The 24,499-nt window shown below is 31.8% G+C and overlaps 2 protein-coding genes across 2 annotated transcripts in view; both read left to right on the forward strand.

Annotated features, from left to right (window-relative positions):
- Positions 1–17,148, forward strand: part of LOC143074145 (uncharacterized) — a 38,514-nt gene extending 21,366 nt beyond the window's left edge. The window contains exons 2-4 of the mRNA XM_076249692.1: positions 11,316–11,627; positions 15,145–15,180; positions 17,066–17,148. Of these exons, the coding sequence (XP_076105807.1) occupies positions 11,316–11,627; positions 15,145–15,180; positions 17,066–17,148 (431 nt within the window). The remainder of the gene's footprint in view (positions 1–11,315; positions 11,628–15,144; positions 15,181–17,065) is intronic.
- A 434-nt stretch (positions 17,149–17,582) lies between these two features.
- Positions 17,583–23,763, forward strand: LOC143074146 (uncharacterized). Its single transcript, XM_076249693.1, has 4 exons — positions 17,583–17,619; positions 19,101–22,514; positions 23,069–23,221; positions 23,471–23,763. The coding sequence occupies exons 1-4, from the start codon at positions 17,583–17,585 to the stop codon at positions 23,761–23,763; spliced, it is 3,897 nt and encodes a 1,298-aa protein (XP_076105808.1).
- Positions 23,764–24,499: the final 736 nt, after the last annotated feature.

Genomic DNA, 24,499 nt, shown 5'->3' on the forward strand with positions numbered 1-24,499 from the left:
CTAATGGGAATAAGGAATAAGTTTAAGACACTATTTGTGGTTTACTAGTATATCCTGCAATAGTTTATCAAATGCCAATTATTGATTTTAGCATTTGCAATACAAAAGGTTTAGAAATATACGTAAATATAGTCAGATATGTCGGTAACATGAAAGAATCTTCAGTAACAGCACAACGGTAACAGGACAGAGTTGGTAACAGAAAGGATTTTTCTGCTTTACTTTAATGTTTAAGAAAAATACATCATTTTAAATTGGTCACAATTGGAAGATAACAGCAAAGAATGTCATTTATCCTTTGAAACTGTATTTGCAAGATGAAAAATCTGCCTAGGTAATGAAAAATTCTAAAATAAATTCCTTTCTGTTACTATCTACTATACTAGAATTGCACAATGTTCTCTGCTGTTATCAAAAGCAAAAAACCTATTTTTTTATTCAATATACTGTATATTATTTTGAAATTTATTTAATATGGTGGTGATAACTTATATTAAATGAAATGGTTGGCATATAGTAGATTAACTTTTCGATTTTTCAGTAAAATTGTCTTGAACATCCTTCCTGTTACTGATGATGGTTATGCTGTTACTTTTTATCAGGTAACATGACAGAACGTAACAGAAAGGAATTACGCGATAGTGTTTGTCCTTTTTATCACATTAAATGTAAGTGTATTTCCTGTGACATATAACTTTTAAAAAGATGATATAAAAACACACTTAATGCTGTGGTGCACACTTAAAAATATTCTCAGAAAGTGTAAGAAAAGGCTGTAACAGGATAGAACACCAATAAGTATTTTTCTATAAATTCTTACCTTGGATGGGCTTGAATTTTCAAACCTGGCCGCCTTTCCAACTATTTCTTTGTACTAATGCATTCAGGAAATGATGCTCTTCACAATACATAATGGGAAAATAACTCTTGGTCTTGTAAACGTTTCCACAGGTAAAAAAAACCCAGTGGTAACAGGAGGGAAATCACCCCTGGGGACAAATTTTTTTTCTGTTAAAATTTGCAAAATTTTATTACATGCTATAGTTATAACATAAAAAGACAAATTAGGGGCAAGTTTATTATATAATATATCATATATGTGAGAATCGGACGCCTGTTTAATTAATTTGGATATTATTTGAATGATTTAGTTTTCAAAAAAACACAGGGGACAACATGATTTTAGGGGGGGGGGGGGGGTTGAACATTTAAATTACAATATTTTATTGGAAGAAATATAAGAATGAGTGTTTAATTGGCAGGCCATGGTGCATTATATAATTTAGTTTATACTGAAACTTAAAATTTTCAAAAAAGATGGTCGAATAAAAAAATAATTGCTGGTGAAGTGCGGGACATGGAAATTAGACTTTTTCAGATATTGTCTCATTATATCAATTTTTTAAATTTTGCTAGGTATTCGTTATCAATTTCGGTTACAGATGCAACGTAAGTAATATTCGGTAAGATTAATGATTTAACAAGAGTTATCTTACCTAACATAGTTAAATTTCGTGTATTCCAATCTTTAATTATTTTTTCAGATTTTTCGTATTGTCGTTGCAAGTTTAATTTTTTACACTCATTTTTATTAAGTTCAAAGTATATTCCCAAAACTTTTATAGGTTTTTGTGTAAAATTAATGTTTTCAACTTTATCTTTGCAGGACTTTAAATTGCCGAGCCATATTCCTTCTGTTTTATTTCGGTTAAGCTTTAGGCCTGAAAGTGATCCAAAAATTTCTATAATATTCAGAGTTAATGATACTTCTTGTTTTGAATTTAAAAATAAAGTGGTGTCGTCTGCAAGCTGGCTTAATTTTAAGGTATGGGTTTTATTATCTAGTTTAATTTGAAAACCTTTAAAACTTTTATTTTGTCTTAATCTACTAGCTAAAATTTCAACAGCAATTACGAAAATTATAGAACTCGCGGGATACCCTTGACGGATTCCGCGCTCAATGTTGAAGGGTCTTGAAATCCAGCCATTATTTAATATGCAACCCTTTATATCTGTGTATAAAGTATTTATCCATCTCAAAAGAGATTCCTGGAAACCAAATTTCTTTAACGAACAATCCAGAATTTCCATTCTAGCGAGTCAAATGCCTTTGTGAAGTCTAAAAATAGGATTGCTCCATCTACATTGAATTTTTCCGAATAATCTATAATATCTTGGATTTGTCTAATATTAAATCCAATATATCTGTTTTTTACATAACCGTTTTGATCACTATGAATGATTTTATGGAATATTGGTTTCAGTCTTTGTGCAAGAGAGTATGCTATAATTTTGGTATCTACATTTAGTAAGGTAATTGGTCTATAATTATCTAAATTTAATGGGTCGTTTTTCTTGTAAATAAGGGTAATCAATCCTAGTTTCTGAGAATTTGTCAATTGTTTTTTTCATTGCAATTATTAAAAACATCTACAGCAAAGTTTTGTAAGTTGGACCAGAAAGCTCTATAAAATTCAATTGAGAGACCATCGATACCTGGTGTTTTATTAAGTTTCATTTTAAAAACAGATTGTGTACATTCCTCTATAGTCAGGTTGCCGTCAATGTCCTTACCTTGTGTACTTAATTTGTAATTTATTTTAGTTTTTTCAATATAATTTTCAATTTCTCTTAAATCAGGGTTAGTTGACTTATATAAATTGACATAATAATTTCTCCCCGTTTCTAATATTTTGCCTTGATCTTCTGTTATTTCTCCTTTACTGTCCCTTATAGCAGTAATGTTTTTCCTTGTTTGTCTTGATTTTTCTAATCCCAAGAAGTATTTTGTATTTTTTTCGCCCTCTTCTATCAATTTAACTCGTGATCTTATTTGTGCCCCTTTTATTTTATCTGAATATAGAGTTTGTAGCGTTTCTTCTGTTATATTTATTGAATCTTTTATATTTGGCAAATTATTATTTTTTCCATCTAGGTTGTTATCATGAATTTCATTCAAAAGTTTAAGTTTTTGTTCGAGTTTTGTAATTTCGTCTCTTTTCTGTTTAGCTTTTAATTTACAATGTTCTATAGTTTTCTCTCTTACTTCTATTTTAAAGAGATCCCACGCGATTGCTAGACTTTTTTTATTTCTTAATTTTTCATATTTATCTATCAAAGTATTTATTTTTATTTTGTATGATTCGTCATTAAGAATACTGTTGTTTAATTTGAAGTATCCCTTTCCTTTGTTCCCTTGACAATGATTAATTTTAAGTGAAATCCCTAAGTGATCTATATTGAATAGTAGCAGGTCATATATCAGTGCTGAGTACTCTTGGTCTCACATCTTGACTAACTAGAAAATAATCAATTCTACTAGCTACTTCATTATTTTTTCTTTTCCAGGTATATTGCATTTTATTTGGATTGATTGCTCTCCATATATCTATTACTTTTAGTTTTTTTATCAGAGTTTTTAGCCCGTTTGACTTTTTTTAAATTTTTTGTTGATCTTTTCTATCTTTTATATTAAGCGTTTCATTCATATCACCGCCTATGATAATTATACCAAGGCTATATTTTTCAATGACACTTAAAGCTTTTTTAAAGAATATATTTCTATCTTTACATGTGTTTGGGGCATAAAGGTTTACAAAGGTAAATATATTTTTATCGATTTCTGTGTTGATTAAAACAATTCTTCTGTCTTGATCTACATATTTATCTATGATTTCATATTTAATTTTTTGGTTGATATAAATCGAAACACCTCTTGATTGTGTGCTTCCAAAACTATGATATAAATTGCCCGTAAATTCTTTATCTATTGAATTGTTCGAAAAATGTGTTTCTTGTAAAAATATTATGTTGCATTTTTGTTGTTTTATCCATTCTTTTAGTCTAATTCTTTTTTCATATTTTCTTAACCCCTGACAATTTAAAGAACATATATGTAATGAATTAAGTGACATCTTGGTTTGTTTTTAAAAAAGTATTTGATACGTGTATTTCAAATATAAAAAGCAGAATATACATACAAATATATACAGAATTTAGAGATAAAATACAATCATATGTGCATCTCTAATGACAGTTTTAGCTTTGACTGTGTGAGTTTGCAACAAATATACTGATACTTTATTTTTACAGTAGTCAATTTAGATGGCCCACTCATTTGACAACATGGCCCATTATTTTTTTAAATGGCCCATTGAATTTATTTTTGGGGGGCCCTGGGCCAATAGTGAAAAAATCCTTCCAGATCACTTCTGCATAACAATGTATTTCAATTCAATGTAAGAAATGATGATCAGAGCTTGTAATGAGGCACTGCGCAAGATTCCAAGTATCTCATTTACTCGATCTCATATAGTAAGTTACATGCTTGTAATAACTAACATGACTAAGCCTTGTTATTACAGCTTAGTTTGCCCTTAAAGGCCTTCCCTTGTTTGTTGCAAACTTGCGGCAAACTTGCATGAACTACACATATACTAATGTCATGTGTGAAGACGCATTCAATTTATCTCTTTCAAAAATTACCCAGCAATATTTTTAAAAAGTCAATTCCTGTCTTTATACAAACTGTCATTGTCATTGCAAACTCATGCGATTTGAGGAAATACATACATGCAATTGAGTTTTGAAAAAGGGGCAGGAGTCATTCTCAAATGACATAATATACCTGTATTAAAAAATGAACAAGGTAAAATCTCAAATGTGTATTGAGACTATAAAGCTAGTTAATAATTGCATTACAGAATTTCACTTAATCTTAATAAACATGATCATGATGGTGCAGTACATCAGTTACAAATTCAAACTTATAATGGCTTAAGTTTTTCAATAACGCAAACATGTACATATGATGTATAGTTGCTTACTTAAGTATGTATGATGATAACATTAATTATTTCATTAAAACATGAAGTTCTATGAATCATTTGTTCTTACAAAATTATATACTATAACTATCTTATATTATTGAACCAAAATGCCTCCTTGATCTCTTATGTGAAATGCATTTCCAAACACAACCAACATGACCTAGCCCAGGCCTCGACAATAACGCTTGTCCGATTGTCCGGTACCAGAGGGAAAAAAGTTTGGACAAGTAAAAGCTGTATCAAGCTTGTCCGTCGGGACAAGTACAATTTTTCAGCAGAAAATAAATTTAATCAAACTTTGATGAACAAAGTAATTATATAAACAAAAAACAAGAAAACAAATATTAGTTTGACATGTTTCTGCATTCTGTTTATTCAAATGCAAAACCTTTTTCTTCAACAACTACTTGTTGCAATCGATAATTTTTAACTGGTTCTTTGTCAGGTACTTTTTTTAACAGGTAAAATGTATACTATTCTCGGAAACCAGTCTTACTGATCCGAATCAATGATGCATGATGCGCTTTGTAGATAAGGTAACTTTACAGGACAGTTTGTCACCTCTACAGGTTTAGCTCCAAGTTTAATAGACAGTTTGGCACCGTAGGCGACATATTTAGTAGACATGATTGATAGACAGTTTGGCAAGGCAAGAGACATTTGGGACCAAGACAAATCAGTACCTCATTTTGCTACATTATTCTGTTCCTTATAACAAATACCATACTGGTAATTTTTTCACAAAATTTTTATATTTTTATTTACCATTAAATTCACTAAATCATATTTGATCATAATAGGTAGAAAAAAACAATACTGACAATATGGTGACCTATAGTTGTTAATTTATGTGTCATTTGGTCTCTTGTAGAGAGTTGTCTCATTGGCAATCATACCTTATCTTCTTCTTTTTATTGATTGCATTTCAATAAACTTTTTTCAACTTAAAAAAAACCAGGATTATACAAATCCAATGAGTGTACAGGCCTATCAGATGGTGCCTCGTGTTTAGAGTCTGATGAAACGGGCATTGATGAAAAACTAGAACCTAAGTCCTGTGACATGACTAGATTCAGTTGAACTTGACTCATATTTTTGAAAAGTATTTCAACTCAAAAGAAATACATCAAATCCTGTCTATTGTTTAAATTCGTTTTGTTCCTTTAATCAACTAAAAATATAAACAGGTTATTTTTAATAGAAATTTTTTGGACAAGTAACAATTTCATTGGGACAAGTAAATTTTGGTATGTACTTGTCTTACAGGACAAGTTGAAAAGAAAGTTATTGTAGAGGCCTGTAGCCACAATTTCAAATTGTTAGCATCCAGGAAGTGCCAACTAGGCATGCCCAGTCAATATTGTGTAATTCCTGCAATGTTCTGGCAAACATATAGAATGGTAAAAGTTTTCTGCAATCTTGCGGCAAACATATAGAATGGTTAAAGTTTTCTGCAATCTTGCGGCAAACATTCTTTATTATTTTAAACTTTCTGGCAATCTTACGACAAACATTGATGTTTCTACAAACTTGCCGCAAGCTTGCAGCAATGTTTGCCAGAAGTTTGCAGCTAGCGGCAAACATCTGCAAACACTATTTTCTGTGTTCCTGCAAACTTTTTGTTTGCTGCAAGCTTGCAGCAAGTCTGTTGCAAGTTTGCGGCAAACAATTCAGTTTCATAAGGGTTGTCTCATTGATTTGCCATGGTTGATCAAACTTGCATCAATGGAATTAGAAAATTAGTTATCAAGGTAATATATTAAGCTACTGCGCAAAGATTTAAGAATTCCCAAGTGCCCATTAAAGATAAAATATTTATGATATATTTAACTACTGATAACAAACATATGTTATTAAAGGTTAAGGAAAAAAGAGTAGACAACTCATGAAAGTGTCTGTAATAACACATGCATGTTATTTTCTCTGATAACTTATTTAAGTTAGACCCTTGACTGCTTATTGAAGTGATTAAATTTTAACTTCTTAAATTACTTGTTTCAGTGATTTTGAAAAGTCTGTGCGAAAATTTTAAATATTTCACAGGCAAAATCACTCAAAGAAGTGATTTTTGAAATCACTTGTTTAAGTACCACCCCTGACTGTGTATTGGACAAAAGATCTAATCAAATGAAATATAGAAAGAGTCCTTAGGGTCACCCTACCCCCTCCTGTTTGAAAACGTGATAATGGTCGAGATCTCCATCCCTTAACCACATATATTCATGTATGGGACAATATAAAAAATCAAATGAAAATATTGGGGTACTGTAGTCCCTAAGGTCACCCCACTCCCACTTGTGTGTGTTTTGAGAACTTTTAAACGATTAAGATACCAACTCCTAAACCATATTCCTTCCTGTTTGTCATTTCAAAAAGATTGATTGAAGCAACATTGCCAAAGTTTCATAATTATGTTTGCCTTGCTTTTTGGTAAACTGCCTACAGCGCTTACAGTGCTTTGATTTTATCATGTTTATGGCTCTGTCATGTCTAAAGAAGTTCTGTCTTGAACATGTTGAAGGTATCATCTGATATTGACCTCTTTGTTATGGTTTAATTGTCAATGTCAAGTTTTTGTGTTTTGGTCTGTTTTTCAAATACTAATAACAATAGATCAGCTATCTATACTTGGTGTACATGGTGTATGGAAGAATTGTAAGGTGTATATATATACATGTACATTGTATGTCTGTCTGTTACAATTTTTCTGACCTTCCCCTAATTGTCCTAGATTTTTTATACTGTTAAGTTTCTGTAATTCTTTTAGTAAAACCTTTATCTTTGAGACTTTCAACATAAAATCAATGGTCAGTAAAGCAGGCGAGACATTTCAGCGTTTGCACTCTTGTGATTTAATTGTTCACTAAATTCAAGTTATTTACTTGCATTTTTAAAACTGTATGTTTTGTCTCGCCTTGGACAAAAGTCGTGGAAAGTTAGTTTACTAGGAACTACTTGTGATAGATCATTGATATTTAATATAAAGTTGCATAATTTACTTATGAGTTTGAAGACTATTTCGGGACTTGTCTCGTAGGTCATGGTCCAGTGACTTTGAATTAATTAGGAATTTTCAATGTTAAGTTTTCTGCTTATTAAGTTAGTTTTAATAGCATCTTCTTGAGATATATACAAATGATATAGATCAGTGATATTTTGAATGAAGTGTCATTACTATCAGTGCACATCAGTTTGACAACTTTTTAAGGACCTGCCCCAGGTCAGTTCCAGCAACTTTGACAAATGTTTGAATTAACTAGCAATTTTCAATATTAAGTTTTCTTCTTAAGTTAGTTTAATAGGAACTACTTGTAATAAATCATTGATATTCAATATGAAGTTTCATTACTATCAGTACATATCAGTTTGACTACTATTTTGAGGCTCTGTCCCGTAGGTCATGGTCTAGTGACTTTGAATTTATTAGGAATTTTCAATGTTTAGTTTTCTGCTAATTTAGTTAGTTTAAATAGCATCTTCTTGTGATATATAGATCAGTCATATTTTGAATGAAGTGACATTACTGTCAGTGCACATCAGTTTGACGACTTTTTCTAGGACCTGCCCCAGACAGTCGTGTCAGTTTCAGCAAGTTTTCTGCTTAACATGCTTAAGTTAGTTTGATAGGAACTACTTGTAATAGATCATTGATATTTAATATGAAGTTTCATTACTATATAATCAGTTAATATCAGTTTGACTACTATTCTGAGGCTCTGCCTCTAAGTCATGGTCTAGTGTCTATGAATAAATAAGCAATTTTCAATGTAAGTAGAGAAAAACTAGGTGGTTAAACATGTTCAGAATGTGGAGATCTACCTACTGTCCATTTACATCAAAATTGTTAGACTAATTCTTATAAGAGTTATTACCCTTAAATGAGAGATTATTACTTTTTAGCTCACCTGGCCCAATTGAGCTTTTCTCATGACTTGGCATCCTCCGTCCTGCGTCAGTGAACTTTTACAAAAATCTTCGCCTCTGAAACTACTGGGCTAAATTTAACCAAACTTGGTCACAATAATCATTTGGGTATCTAGTTTTAAAAAATGTGTCCGGTGACCCGGCCAACCAACCAACATGACCAAGATGCCTGCCATGGCTAACAATAGACTATAGGGGGAAATGTAGATTTAGGCTTATATCTCTGACACCAAAGCATTAAGAGCAAATATGACAGTGGGTAAAAATGTTTATCAGGTCAAAATCTATCTGCCCTGAAATTTTCAGATGAATCAGACATTTCGTTGTTAGGTTGCTGCCCCTGTATTAGTAATTTTAAGGAAATTTTGCCGTATTTGGTTAATATCTTGAATATTATTATAGATAGAGATAAACTGTAAACAGCAATAATGTTCAGCAAAGTAAGTTCTACATATGAGTCTACATGACCAAAATGGTCAGTTGACCCCTTAAGGCGTTGTTGCCCTTTTATAGTCAATTTTTAACAATTTTTCGTAAATTTTTGTTATCTTTTACAAAAAACTTTTCCTCTGAAACTACTATGAAGATGGATTTAACCAAAGTTGTAAACAATCATTATTAGAGTATGTATTTTTGTCTGATGATCCTGCCCGCAAACCATGATGGCCGACATGGCTAATGATAATACATTAGGGTAAAAAGCAGTTTTTGGCTCATATGTCTAAACTCAAAGCATTTCGAGCAAATCTTTCAAAACAAAATTGGTCATTAGGTCAAGATTTATATTCCCTTAAATTTTCAGACCATTCAGGCAACCCATTGTTGGGTTGATGCCCCTAAATTGGTAATTTAAAAAAATAATTAAGCTTTTGGTTATTATGATGAATATTATTATAGATAGAGATAAACTGTAAACAGCAATAGTGCAAAGTAAGACCTACAAATAAGTCAACATGACAAAAATCGTCAATTGATCCCTTAAGGAGTTATTGCCCTTTATAATCATTTTTTTTACAATTTTCTTAAATTTTGTAAAGTTTTACAAAATAATTTCCACTGAAACTACTGGGCCAAGTTAATTATAGATAGAGATAATTGTAAGCATCAAGAATGTTCAGTAAAGTAAGATCTACAAACATATCACCATCACCAAAACACAATTTGTCATTAATCCATCGATCTGTGTCCTTTGTTTAATATGCACATAGACCAAGGTGAGCGACACAGGCTTTTTAGAGCCTCTAGTTTTCTTTTTTTGTCTATTATCTTGAAAATTAAATAACATAAATAAATAGGGACAACTTTTAATAGCAAAAAAGATCAGGAAGACAAAATAGACCAATCAGTTAACATGGTCCTAATTGTCAAATGACTTCTTAAAAGAGTCATTGCCTTAAATGACAATATTTACAATTTTTAGCTCAGACCTGGCCCAAAGGGTCTACATTGAAGCAGTATTCATGTAACCCTTAATTTAACCCCCAAGCTAGAGATGTGTTACGAATGTACCAGGCGTATTAAGCTATCAAAAGGGAAAACAAATGACAAAATTGAAAGTTACACAAGGGTAGACCATATTTTTGACTCGCACACAGTTTCTTTCCACAAAAAATCATTCTTTATAAACAGCTCAAAATGAACAATGATTAACACATTTTATTAAGCAATAATATGAAATCAAACAGAGCTAGAAAATAAAATGCGGTTGCTGAGAAAGTAACTATATATCTATTTATATAAATTTATATAATTAAGAAGATGTGGTACATGTATGAGTGCCAATGAGACTTCTCTCCATCCAAGTCACAATGTTTAAAAAGTAAACAGTTATTGGTCTGTCAAAGTACGGCCTTCAACACAGAGCATTGGTTTACACCTAAGAGCAAGCTATACAGGGCCCCCAAATGACTAGTGTATAATCATGCAGACTGGAAAACCAACAGTCTAATCTATATAAAATACGAGAAACAAGAAACACTTATGAACCACACCATCAAACGACAACCACAGAACAACAGGCTCCTGACATACATGTAGGACAGGTGCATAATGCAGCGGGTTTAAACTTGTTAACATGTGCCAAACTTCATGTTAATATTAGGTTGTATGACAGTTGGTTGTATTAGATGATAAGGAAGTCATCTTGAGGGTTAATTATATGGTGTCTTGACTACATTACACATGAAATGATGTAACATAAACATATTATCCAGTCCATGGCATTTGTAAGACTCTCAGACTTAGGAGTATTGAATATCCCCTTGCTAGTTTCCCTCTTTTAATCTTAAAATTACTATTTTGTTCATTCATTGTCTAATATGTCTAATTTGATATATATATATATATATATATACATAATGTAATTATATTTATGACGTATTATGCCCTCTTGGTATGTATACAGTTGTTTGTTCTGTGTTTTGGAATAATACCAATATTTCAACAACGAAAAATTACTCCTACAATTGACTTTTAACAAAACGGCCAATCACAGCTGGAAAAAAATTATGTGTGTGATAGAGGAAGAGAATACTTCAATCATACCTTTTTTTTATATTTCAGTGTTGAATAATCACAAAGTTAAACTACAAAAGAATTACATGATGTTTGTCCATGGTGTTGACTCCAAAACAGACATAGCTGACCACCTGTATCAGTCTGATGTTTTAAGTACTGAAGAAAAAGAGGAAATTTGTAATTATTCATTCACTCAACAGGAAAGTAATAGACTTTTATACAACAAATTGATTCACAAAGGTCGAGATGCATACAAACACCTTCTTGAAGCTGTACGACTCGGAGAATACCCGGATGTTGCTTCAGAAATGGAGAAGACAGAATTGTCAGATCAAGAAATACAATTGTGTCAAATTGGTAATTATAGAACATGTAGAAGATCCTGATTTAAAATTTTATGATTCAAATATATATCATAAATTTTACATTATAATTACACTTGAATATTTTCTTATACATCAGAGCATATTGAGTATCTTTTCAGAGCATTTTACGATAATATTGAGAGGCGAAATTTAAGGGGGAAGCGACCAGTCCCTAACTTTGTGGTTGATTATTTAGGGAATCACTGAATCATGACTGGAGTTGGCCCCCCTCTCAGGCAGCCAGTGTCCGCTCCCATTATATTAATCTGACACGTAATATGCTAAAAAAAAGTATACAATTCAAGGAAAAAAAGACACGTTTTCATCAGTATATGTTTAACTGTAAAAGGAATGATCTAATGTTGGAAATAAACATATTGCTAAATCAGAAAAGAGAGAGGAAATATTAAAAAACTGTTTTTTAATTATTGTCAAGCCTGTGACTTCTGTTGCAGAAAGCTCGAGATACAGATAGTGATCCGGCGGCGGTGGTGTTAGCTAACTTCTTAAACGCTTAATATTTCAGAAAGTAGAATACCTGGATCCTTCCTACTTTGTATATAGATGCCTTATATGTTACGAAGTTTCCGTCTGTCATATGTCTGTTGTCCTTTTCATGGTTCAGTGACTACATTTTACTTGAAAAAAAAGTTAAGATTTTTAGTATTTTTAATTTCTCTCTTAATATGAGTAATAGGATAACTATATTTGGTATGTGCGTTCCTTGCAAGGTCCTCATGCCGGTCAACAGTTTTCACTTGACCTCGACATCATTTCATGGATCAGTGAACAAGGTTAAGTTTTCGTGGTCAAGTCCATTTCTCAGATACTATGAGCAATAGGTCTACTATATTTGGTGTATGGAATGATAGTAAGGTGTACATGTCCAACTGGCAGGTGTCATCTGACCTTGACCTCATTTTCATGGTTCAGTGGTTATAGTTAGGTTTTTGTGTTTTGGTCTGTTTTTCTTAAACTGTATGCAAATATGGTCTACTATATTTGGTGTATGGAATGATTGTAAGGTGTACATGTCCAACTGGCAGGTGTCATATGACCTTGACCTCATTTCCATGGTTCAGTGGTTAAAGATAAGTTTTTTGTGTTTTGGTCTGTTTTTCTAACACTGTATACAATAGATCAACTATATCATGTATATTTGGTGTATGAAAATATTTTACGATGTACATGTCAGTTTGGCATGTTTTATTTGACCTCGATCTCATTTAAAGTTTCATTGCTGAATGTTAAGTTTTTACTTTTTAGTCTGTTTTTCTTGTACTTTAAGCAATAGGTCAACTATATATGGTGTATGGAATGATTGTAAGGTGTATATGTCTGTCTGGAAATTATCATCTGACCATGACCTCATTTTTATGGTTCATTGGTCAATCTTAAGTTTTCATGGTTAAGTTTGTTTCTTAGATACTGTATGCAATAAGTCAACTCTTTAAAGCATGTTATGATTGTAAGGTGTACATATCTGTCTGACAGGGTACATCTGACCTTGACCTCATTTTCATGGTTCATTGATCAATGTTTTCCTGGATAAGTTTGTTTCTTAGATACCATGTGCGATAGGTCAACTATATTTAAGCATATTTGGTGTATGGAATGATTGCTAGGTAAACATTTATTTCCAGTTTAGTTTATCTGAACTTGACCTCATTTTTTTTGGATCTAATTAAGTTTATCATGTTGAGCTTTATATTTAGGACTATCAACATAAAATCAATGGTTAACATGGTTAAGAAGGCGAGACTTTTCAGCATGTGCACTCTTGTAATTGAAATTATTACGAGGATTTCTGAAATTTGGTTCAGGGTTTATATGATTCAGCTATACCTTGTGATGCGTTTTCAGATACATCACTCAACAACTTCCTGTTTACCTTATACTTCGGGGCGTGGCCACGTGGGTATCATTAGTGAGCAGGTTTTTTTTCCAAGAAAAGAAAGTCTGTGACCCCCTTATTATATTTGATATTTCAAAGGTATTTTGAAAAGCATGCAATCACCTCATTGAATTTTTAAAAAATCTATTGTTTGATGTTTCCTCAATACAAAGTATTAAGTTGCCCCAATATTCCACTGATAAAATAACTGTGATTTCGTATATTTCAATGTATTTTAACGAAAAAATATGGTCTCTAACAATTTTTCTCTTTTAAAAAGAAGTTGAGTCTTATCTTTTCAAAATATTAGTATTACTTTCTTTCTCTTCCTATTACTTTTTGTAAATCGAGAGTGAACATTTTGATTTTGAGCTAAATAAGTTTTGAACTTTCTTTAGAAAATGATCATAATTGGCTTTAGTTTATGTTTCATCCATTTAATGCATTAAAACGCCATATTCATTCCAAATCTCTTGTCAAACATTGTTTATTTTCGTAGTTTTCATTGCTTTTGGCGGCCATTTAATATTTTAGTGTAAACTACTGATCGGACTGGACCAGATATGACAAAAATCCGCATTTTACGATAATAACTACATATGGTCAAATGGTACAGTATACAGAAAACAATGATACCTAAAGAGAAAACTAAGCATTAACAGACTATTTGTGAGAAAACTTTGTTAAAAATATATATCATTTTTATAAAAAGAAACAACTGGGACCATGTACCAATATATTTCATAGACCTGATCAAGAAAGTTTTTTTAATTTAAATGTAATTTCTATATGATACTTTTTTTCCTTTTTTTAATAAGAACCAGTGTTTTTCCTACATATTTAGTGCAATTGTATCTATACAGGTTGCACTATAATAAACCATTCATTCATTTAGCGGGGTAGGTAGGCTAACTGGAACCACACATTTATTTTATTTGGCTCAAGAGGAAAAATAATAATTCTGGAAGTATAAATGAATATAGAATACATAAACTGAAAATAATGTTATCATGGTTATAGTTAAATTGTATTCTCAGTCATGAATTCAACAATATAGACACAAAGAATAGGCTGGAATAGAATATTTTATTCACCAAATAAGGGCCTTTTACATGTATACAAGCAATATAATACATTTTGTAATAAACAATAACTTATATAATATAACATGTATAAAGGAAATAGAGCATTGCCACGACGCGACAAATTACATAAAAAAAAAATACAATTTATTTTTTTACGCCAAATGTGATGCTATCCTGGGAAGAACACTGCCGGCCTTACTTCCAGTTTTTATACTAAATTTTGAAAGATAATTGACCATGTTGACACAGAAGTTTTACGAAAGATTTAGAAAAAATTATTGGCCAATATTTAGAAACCCCTTCTGCCTTAACTGCTAATAGTTATTTATTAATTCTTTTATCATTTTTGTCAGTTGTACGTGTTCAATTTTTTAAAACTTCAATTTTGTAAAATTATTGATAAAAAAATGACTTGCGTTATAAATATTATTTTTTCTTTACCTTATGACAAAATTATGTTGTACAATGTTGGGTTTCAGTTATAGAAATATTTAGACTATTGAACATCTAGGCAGTTTGTCTTGTTTCAGGAATGAAGAAACTCAAAAACAGACATGAGAAAAAAGGTAACAGTATAATATAGTTCACTGTACTTCATTCATTGTACTTCAAGCAAGACTGAAAGATGTATATTTTTTTCAAATATATGTTTATTGTCTTATATCAGTTTTACCCTTCATTTGCCCTTAGTGTGATTATCTACAGCTATTTTTAGTCCCCTACTGACGAAGTCGAAGGGGACTTAAGGTTTGCACTCTATCAGTCTGTCTGTCTGTATTTCTCTGTCTGTCTGTTGGTCTGTTTGTCTGTCTGTCCGCCCATCCGTCTGTCTGTCCGTCTTTCCGTCAAATCAGTCTTCCACACTTTTTTCATAGTGCTTGAAGATATTGATTTGATAATTGGTATATAGTTTTGTTCAGGTCTGATGATTTTGTGCAGAGTAATAATGGTCCTTGTAAAAAATTCACTTAAATAATCAGTTTTTGTCTGATCTTGACAGAGTCAAAAAGCGAGACATAGGTATGCTGTTTTCGCTGACGGCGAGTCAGCGGCTTCAACAATGTATAAGTTTGTGATTAGGTCTAGTTTATGGTGAACCACTAGTGTAAGGTCAATAATATTTGGTATACAGTTGTATTCTCATTGGCACTTCTTATTGCCATGGACATTATTTGGCCCTGCCCCCTTATTTATGGTCTATTGACTTTGAAACTTTTGCTTAGTTTACATGTATTAGTTTGTGATTAGGTCAGTGTATGGGGAACCACTAGTGGAAGGTCAATGCTATTTGGTATACAGTTGTATAAGCATTTTCATATATCATAATAATTCATTGCAATGGAGATTATTTGGCCTTGCCCCCTCAGTCTTGGTCTATTGACTTTGAAAATTTTACTTATAAAATAGAAGATGTGGTGTGATTGCCTATGACACGAAAATTATCAATAATAGGTCATCACACGGCCTTCAACAATGAGCAAAGCCCATACCGCATAATCAGCTATAAAGGGCCTTGAAATGACAAATGTAAAACAATTCAAACGAGATTATTTACGGCCTAATTTATGTATAAAAAATTGAACGAAATAACAAATATATGTAACACTGCATTTTAAACAACAACCACTGAATAGTTTACATGTATTGGTTTGTGATTAGGTCAGTTCAAAGGGAACTTCATGCCTGAAGATATTGACTTGACATTTGTTATATAGTGTACACCATGACAACTTATAGATGAAGTTCGCATTTTGTTTCAGTACAATGAATTTTAACCGGTAGGGAACTATGTATTGCCATAACATTTCTTGACATATGCAGTTATCTTAGACATTACTTTGGACTGTCAACAAATTATTCAGTAATGATTGATTTAGCAGGCGAGACATTTCAGTGCACTCTTTTTAGTATTAGGCCATGTATTTTTGGTGTAAGGAAAAACTTATTCATAATTTTTAATAGGAAAAAAAGAATATGTAGTAAGATTGCCAATGAGAAAACTATCCACCAGAGACCAAATGACATAAAAGTAAGCAAATATAGGTCACCATACAGCCTTCAACAATGAGCAAAATCCATACCTCAAAGAAAGCTATGAAAGGCACTGAAATGACAAATGTGAAACAATTTTAACAAGACAACTACCAGCCTGATTTATGTATGAAATATGATACACAGCAAAACATGACAATCAGTGAATTACAGGCTCCTGTCTTGGGGCATAAACATACATAATGTGGTGAGGTTAAACATGTGTACCGGTGTCAAACCCTCTTATAACTTGGGACAGTGATGTAACAGTACAACAAAAGAACAAACTTTAAAATCAGTTAAAAGGGGTTACCGGTATATCTTATTTCTATTAACTCATCAGATCGATACAAAACACAAAAGATAATAAGTTCAAATCTGAGAGTACCATGTTCATAATTTGTTGTTTTTATATTTTAGATATTCTGATGGATCACGATGAAGTTATTCCTAAACATATACGAGGTAAGTTTGTTGATGTAGAACATTGGAACATTACTTAATCCTACAATCAGGCATCTTCAGTACATATAATTGGAAAATACATATGTTTTGATTGATAAGGGCAAGTATTGAGGATACAATCGGTTTATTTTTTTCATGTTGTTAGGCACTCATATTTAAAGTCATATGAAAGGTCATTTTTGAAAAAAAAAGAAAAAAAAATAGACGTCACATTTCGAAGTTTATATTGAATAACGATAATTAACTGAATTACAGGCTCCTGACTTGGGGCATGAACATACATAATGTGGCAAGGTTAAACATGTGTACTGGTGTCAAACCCTCCCCTAACTTGGGACAGTGATATAACAGTACAACAAAAGCTTACCAGATAGATACAAAGCAAAAAAGACAACAAGTTCAAAAGTTAATAATGTTCAATCTGAGAGTACCATGTTCATAATTTGTTGTTTATATATTTTTAAATATTCTGATGGATCATGATGAAGTTATTCCTAAACATATACTTGGTACGTTTATTGATGTAGAACATTGCAACTTTACTTAATTCTACAACACAACATTTTCAGTACATATAACTGGAAAATACATGCATGCGCTTTATACTTTTCACTCTGTCTGTTCGTCTATATATATATAATTATTCCAAAAGTATTGCCCAAGATAGATAAAATTTGTTCAATTGTTGTACATTATACATTGTTATATGTAGACAGTTCTATATTATAAATACAAAATTTTGAGAAACATCTTTCAAGCTACCATTTGATTGATAAACAAGTATACTGTGCTATTCTAAATCGGTTCTGAGTGTCAAAATTATCTGTTGGCTGCCATTTTCAGTGTTTTAATTTGCTTCTTAAGTATGACTTGAATTTCTGTATTAATTTCTGATGTTACGGTCAATTCATTTGTTGGTCTCAATTTTCAAGAATGCTACCAAAATATGTAAACATTCAAAGTTCTTGGAATTAAAAAAAGGGCCTTGGTGGATAAGTGGTCTAATTAGTTCAAGTACTGTATTTTTAGCCTTTCAACAATGAGGTTGTAAGTTTGAACCTTGAACGTAGTAGATGTGCTGGACTCTAATCTAACATGTCTAAATTGACTAGGATTGTCAGTTTTCCTGTTAAAGGTCAATATTTTCTCTATGAGCACTCCAGTTTCCTCCACTAATAAAGCCTGACCACTACGAAATATCCAAAAGTGCTGAAAGAGGAGTTTTAAAGCTACTGATCAATTAGTAAATAATTTTAAAAAGTATAAAAAAGAAGATGTGGTATGAGTGCCAATGAGACAACTCTCCACAAGAGACCAAATGACACACAAATTCAAAGCCCATATCACACAGTCAGCTATAAAAGGCCCGGAAATGAAAATGTAAACCAATTCAAACGAGAAAACTAACGACCTAATTTATGTACAAAAAATGAGTGAAAAACATTTTTGGGTCTTTTAAGAGATCTGCGACACTGACTTGAAATCGCACAAAAAATAACTTAAAGTGCTTTGGAATAATAAACTAGGCTCTTATTAATTTTATGACGAAAACTATAAAAAAAAAACATAGTACATATAGTGTGAACACATAGAAGTTACTACAAAACATGAAAAATGTCACAACAATGATAAATAATAACATATTTGTTACGATAGAGTATTTTTCTTAAGGGATAATACCACCACTGATATTCCCTTATTAGTCTTTGTTTAGCTGGCATTTAACAGTATGATTTAAGTAAAGAAATGTTACCATTTAACTTTAAATTAATTTCAAACCACATTTCCTTGTATAGAAGAAAAAAAAACATCATAAGTTTTAAAAATATTTTATTAGAACACTGAATAAAACAAAATATGGTGCTTCAAAACACACAAAATACATGAACATGATGAAACTGGTTGTCACATACTTTATTTTTGTGTTATTACACCTTGAAATTTGAACTTTAAATATATAGTTAATTTATTGAATTTCATTTTTTTGCAGAGCAGTTCGAAAACCGATTGGAACAGTGGAAGGAGGATGATCAACAGTTTGTTAGCACTGAAGCAGAGAAACATGTAATGCAAAAAGTTTTGGCACAAAGTTCAGTTACCCTGGTGGGAAATTCTGGCGCTGGAAAAAGTTTTCTTTCTAAACACATTGCCCTCATAATGAAGACACATGGCTATACTGTAATTCCATGTAGTAAACCTAAAGATATTGGAAAATGGTTTAAACATGGGAGGAAAACTTTGTTTGTCTTTGATGACGTTTGTGGCAGATATACTCTTAATCAACAAATTTACACTGACTGGAAACAAAGACTTGATCACATTAAATCTCTTCTCGAAGACAAATGTTGTAAAATCATCTCTACATGTAGATTGGAGGTTTACAAAGATGAACTATTTAGGAATCTCTCTATTTTCAAAATGTGTAACATCGATTTAAGTTCAAAAGAATTCAAACTTAGTGCTGCTGAAAAATTGGCTTTAGCTGAAGTTTACTTTAAGGAAAATACTGATGAAGTAAAGGAATTGTCAGAAAAATATGACTTTTTCCCACTTTTATGTAGCTTATATCATAAACAGAACCTAAAGCAAAATGTAAGCGTTACTTCTTTTTTTAGCAATCCTTTTGAAGTTTTCAAAGATCAACTTGTACATATGTATGGAGAAAGTGATGCTGGTAAAATGCAGTATTCTAGCTTAGTCCTTTGTGTCATGTTTAACAACACATTAACAGAAGAAAACTTGTCACCGAAAGATAAGAAGATAGGAGCAATGACAGAAGATTTACTAGAAGAATGTGAACTGAATAAAGGAACATCAATCAAACGTTTAAAGAAATCCCTTGAAACACTTGAAGGTACCTATGTGGTCAAGGAAGATAGTACATACAAAATAATCCATGATAAGTTGTTTGATTTCCTTGCCAAATACTTTGGGGAGAAGATGATACAGATTTTTATTGATCATGCTAATACTGGCTTCATTAAAGAGAGATTTCTTTGGAAGATAACAGATAACATGGGCACAGAAACAGAGTTTGTAATAAGAATACCTGATAAATATATTAATAGATATATAGGTAGGTTACTGACAGACTGGGAGAACAGTTATGTAAACAGTGTATGTCAGAACAGAAACATGAATTCTACTACATTTACAGAAAACTTTATAACACGTTTAAACCAACTTGATCTATCAAAACAGGAAGAACTTGTTTGTACTAAAAATATCTACATGAAAGATATAGCACTTGCAGGAAGTTGTTATATGGGTACTATTGAACTTGTCAAATGGTTGATCAGTAGGAATAGTGACATTAATTATTGTAGAGAGGATGGTTGGTTTCCTTTATTATGGGCAAGTCAGGAAGGACATGTGGATGTTGTTAAAGAACTGTTACAACATTCAGCTGATGTCAATAAATGTGTCAATAATGATGCATCACCTCTGTATATAGCAAGTCAGAATGGACATGTTAATGTTGTTAAAGAACTGTTACAACATTCAGCTGATGTCAATAAATGTAACAATAATGATGCATCACCTCTGTATATAGCAAGTGGGAAAGGACATGTTGATGTTGTTAAAGAACTGTTATTACATTCAGCTGATGTCAATAAGTGTAACAATAATGGTGTATCACCTCTGTATATAGCAAGTCAGGAAGGACATGTGGATGTTGTTAAAGAACTGTTACAACATTCAGCTGATGTCAATAAGTGTAACAAAAATGATACATCACCTCTGTATATAGCAAGTCAGAATGGACATGTTGATGTTGTTAAAGAATTGTTACAACATTCATCTGATGTCAATAAATGTAACAATAATGATGAATCACCTCTGCATATAGCAAGTCAGAAAGGACATATTAAGGTTGTTAAAGAACTGTTACAACATTCAGCTGATGTCAATAAGTGTAACAAAAATGATACATCACCTCTGTATATAGCAAGTCAGAATGGACATATTAAGGTTGTTAAAGAACTGTTACAACATTCAGCTGATGTCAATAAGTGTTACAATAATGGTGCATCACCTATGTATATAGCAAGTGAGAAAGGACATGTTGATGTTGTTAAAGAACTGTTACAACATTCAGCTGATGTCAATAAATGTAGGAATGATGGCACCACACCATTACAGATTGCTTGTTACTACAACAGGATAGAGGTTGTACGTGTACTTCTTCAGTGTGATGATGTTGATATTGATCTTTGTGATGATGCTGGATGTTCTTCACTTTATTTAGCAAGTCAGGAAGGACATGTTGATGTTGTTAAAGAACTATTACAACATTCAGCTGATGTCAATAAATGTAACAATAATGATGTATCACCTCTGTCTATCGCAAGTGAGAATGGACATGTTAATGTTGTTAAAGAACTGTTACAACATTCAGCTGATGTCAATAAGTGTGACAATAATGATGTATCACCTCTGTCTATCGCAAGTGAGAATGGACATGTTAATGTTGTTAAAGAACTATTACAACATTCAGCTGATGTCAATAAATGTGTCAATAATGATGTATCACCTCTGTCTATCGCAAGTCAGAATGGACATGTTAATGTTGTTAAAGAACTGTTACAACATTCAGCTGATGTCAATAAATGTAACAATAATGATGCATCACCTCTGTATATAGCAAGTGGGAAAGGACATGTTGGTGTTGTTAAAGAACTGTTATTACATTCAGCTGATGTCAATAAGTGTAACAATAATGGTGTATCACCTCTGTATATAGCAAGTCAGGAAGGACATGTGGATGTTGTTAAAGAACTGTTACAACATTCAGCTGATGTCAATAAGTGTTACAAAAATGATACATCACCTCTGTATATAGCAAGTCAGAATGGACATGTTGATGTTGTTAAAGAATTGTTACAACATTCATCTGATGTCAATAAATGTAACAATAATGATGAATCACCTCTTTATATAGCAAGTCAGAATGGACATATTATGGTTGTTAAAGAACTGTTACAACATTCAGCTGATGTCAATAAGTGTAACAAAAATGATACATCACCTCTGTATATAGCAAGTCAGAATGGACATATTAAGGTTGTTAAAGAACTGTTACAACATTCAGCTGATGTCAATAAGTGTTACAATAATGGTACATCACCTCTGTCTATCGCAAGTGAGAATGGACATGTTAATGTTGTTAAAGAACTGTTACAACATTCAGCTGATGTCAATAAGTGTAACAAAAATGATACATCACCTCTGTATATAGCAAGTCAGAATGGACATGTTGATGTTGTTAAAGAATTGTTACAACATTCATCTGATGTCAATAAATGTAACAATAATGATGAATCACCTCTGTATATAGCAAGTCAGAATGGACATATTAAGGTTGTTAAAGAACTGTTACAACATTCAGCTGATGCCAATAAGTGTAACAAAAATGATACATCACCTCTGTATATAGCAAGTCAGAATGGACATATTAAGGTTGTTAAAGAACTGTTACAACATTCAGCTGATGTCAATTAGTGTTACAATAATGGTGCATCACCTTTGTATATAGCAATTCAGAAAGGACATGTTGATGTTGTTAAAGAACTGTTACAACATTCAGCTGATGTCAATAAATGTAACAATAATGATGAATCACCTCTGTATATAGCAAGTCAGAATGGACATATTAAGGTTGTTAAAGAACTGTTACAACATTCAGCTGATGTCAATAAGTGTAACAAAAATGATACATCACCTCTGTATATAGCAAGTCAGAATGGACATATTAAGGTTGTTAAAGAACTGTTACAACATTCAGCTGATGTCAATTAGTGTTACAATAATGGTGCATCACCTTTGTATATAGCAATTCAGAAAGGACATGTTAATGTTGTTAAAGAACTATTACAACATTCAGCTGATGTCAATAAATGTGTCAATAATGATGTATCACCTCTGTCTATCGCAAGTCAGAACTATTACAACATTCAGCTGATGTCAATAAGTGTAGTAATGATGGCACCCCACCATTACAGATTGCTTGTTACAACAACAGGATAGAGGTTGTACGTGTACTTCTTCAATGTGATGATGTTGATATTGATCTTTGTGATGATGATGGATGTTCTTCACTTTATATAGCAAGTCAGGAAGGACATGTTGAAGTTGTTAAAGAACTGTTACAACATTCAGCTGATGTCAATAAGTGTAGTAATGATGGCACCCCACCATTACAGATTGCTTGTTACAACAACAGGATAGAGGTTGTACGTGTACTTCTTCAATGTGATGATGTTGATATTGATCTTTGTGATGATGATGGATGTTCTTCACTTTATATAGCAAGTCAGGAAGGACATGTTGATATTGTTAAAGAACTGTTACTACATTCAGCTGATGTCAATAAGTGTAACAATGATGGCACTCCACCATTACAGATTGCTTGTTACAACAACAGGATAGAGGTTGTACGTGTACTTCTTCAGTGTGGTGATGTTGATATTGATCTTTGTGATGATGATGGATGTTCCTCACTTTATATAGCAAGTCATAAAGGACATGTTGATATTGTTAAAGAACTGTTACTACATTCAGCTGATGTCAATAAGTGTAATATTAAAGGTAAAAATCCTCTAAATGTAGCACAGGAGCAAGGACATATAGAAATAGAATCTTTGTTGAAATAAAAAGGAGCAAATCAACATTGATGTCAAACTGATCAATGCTAGTGGAGGATATTTTTTATTGTTTGTATTTGGACAAATTCATACATTATAATTCATTTATTCAAAACCTCGTATAGCTGAAACTAGTTTATAGTTTGAAGTATCGGCACTAGTCAATACTTCCATTAACCTTTAGCTATTTTTTTTTTTTTATTTATTGTATTGTTGGGTTACTGCCTATATTAACAATTTCTTTTTAAGCATATATACATATCTTGTTTTTCTGTACAATTGGTAAGATTTTAGTGAAAATACAGTTAAATCAGATAAGGTTACTAACTCTTGGCTTGTTTTTCAATTAACATGATTAAAAAAATACAGCAAATTATTTGGAATTGAAAGTATTTAAAGAAAGACCAGCAGTGTGTAAGATAGTTGCACACCCTCTAAAAACAGAGCCGGATGGATATGCAAAAAACAATTATATAGATAAATCACAAAGGTTGTGTTGGATAAAGTTGAAGATGACGAACATTGTATATATGTGAATGTCCTCGTTATACATGTTATAATCTCTTGAACAAATAGTTCTATAATATCATTTGTAAAAGTGTCAAAACGTTAAACTCAAATGCCAATTTCAAATTGTCTTTTTATTCAAGAAAACCTAGACATGCTAGAGGTATTAAAAATTATTGGAATGTACATGATGTATATATATTAATGAATGTCTTGAAATCAGAAAACTCTCAATTTT

Source organism: Mytilus galloprovincialis, chromosome 5 (genome assembly GCF_965363235.1).
Source record: "Mytilus galloprovincialis chromosome 5, xbMytGall1.hap1.1, whole genome shotgun sequence".
Classification (NCBI taxonomy): Eukaryota; Metazoa; Mollusca; class Bivalvia; order Mytilida; family Mytilidae; genus Mytilus; species Mytilus galloprovincialis.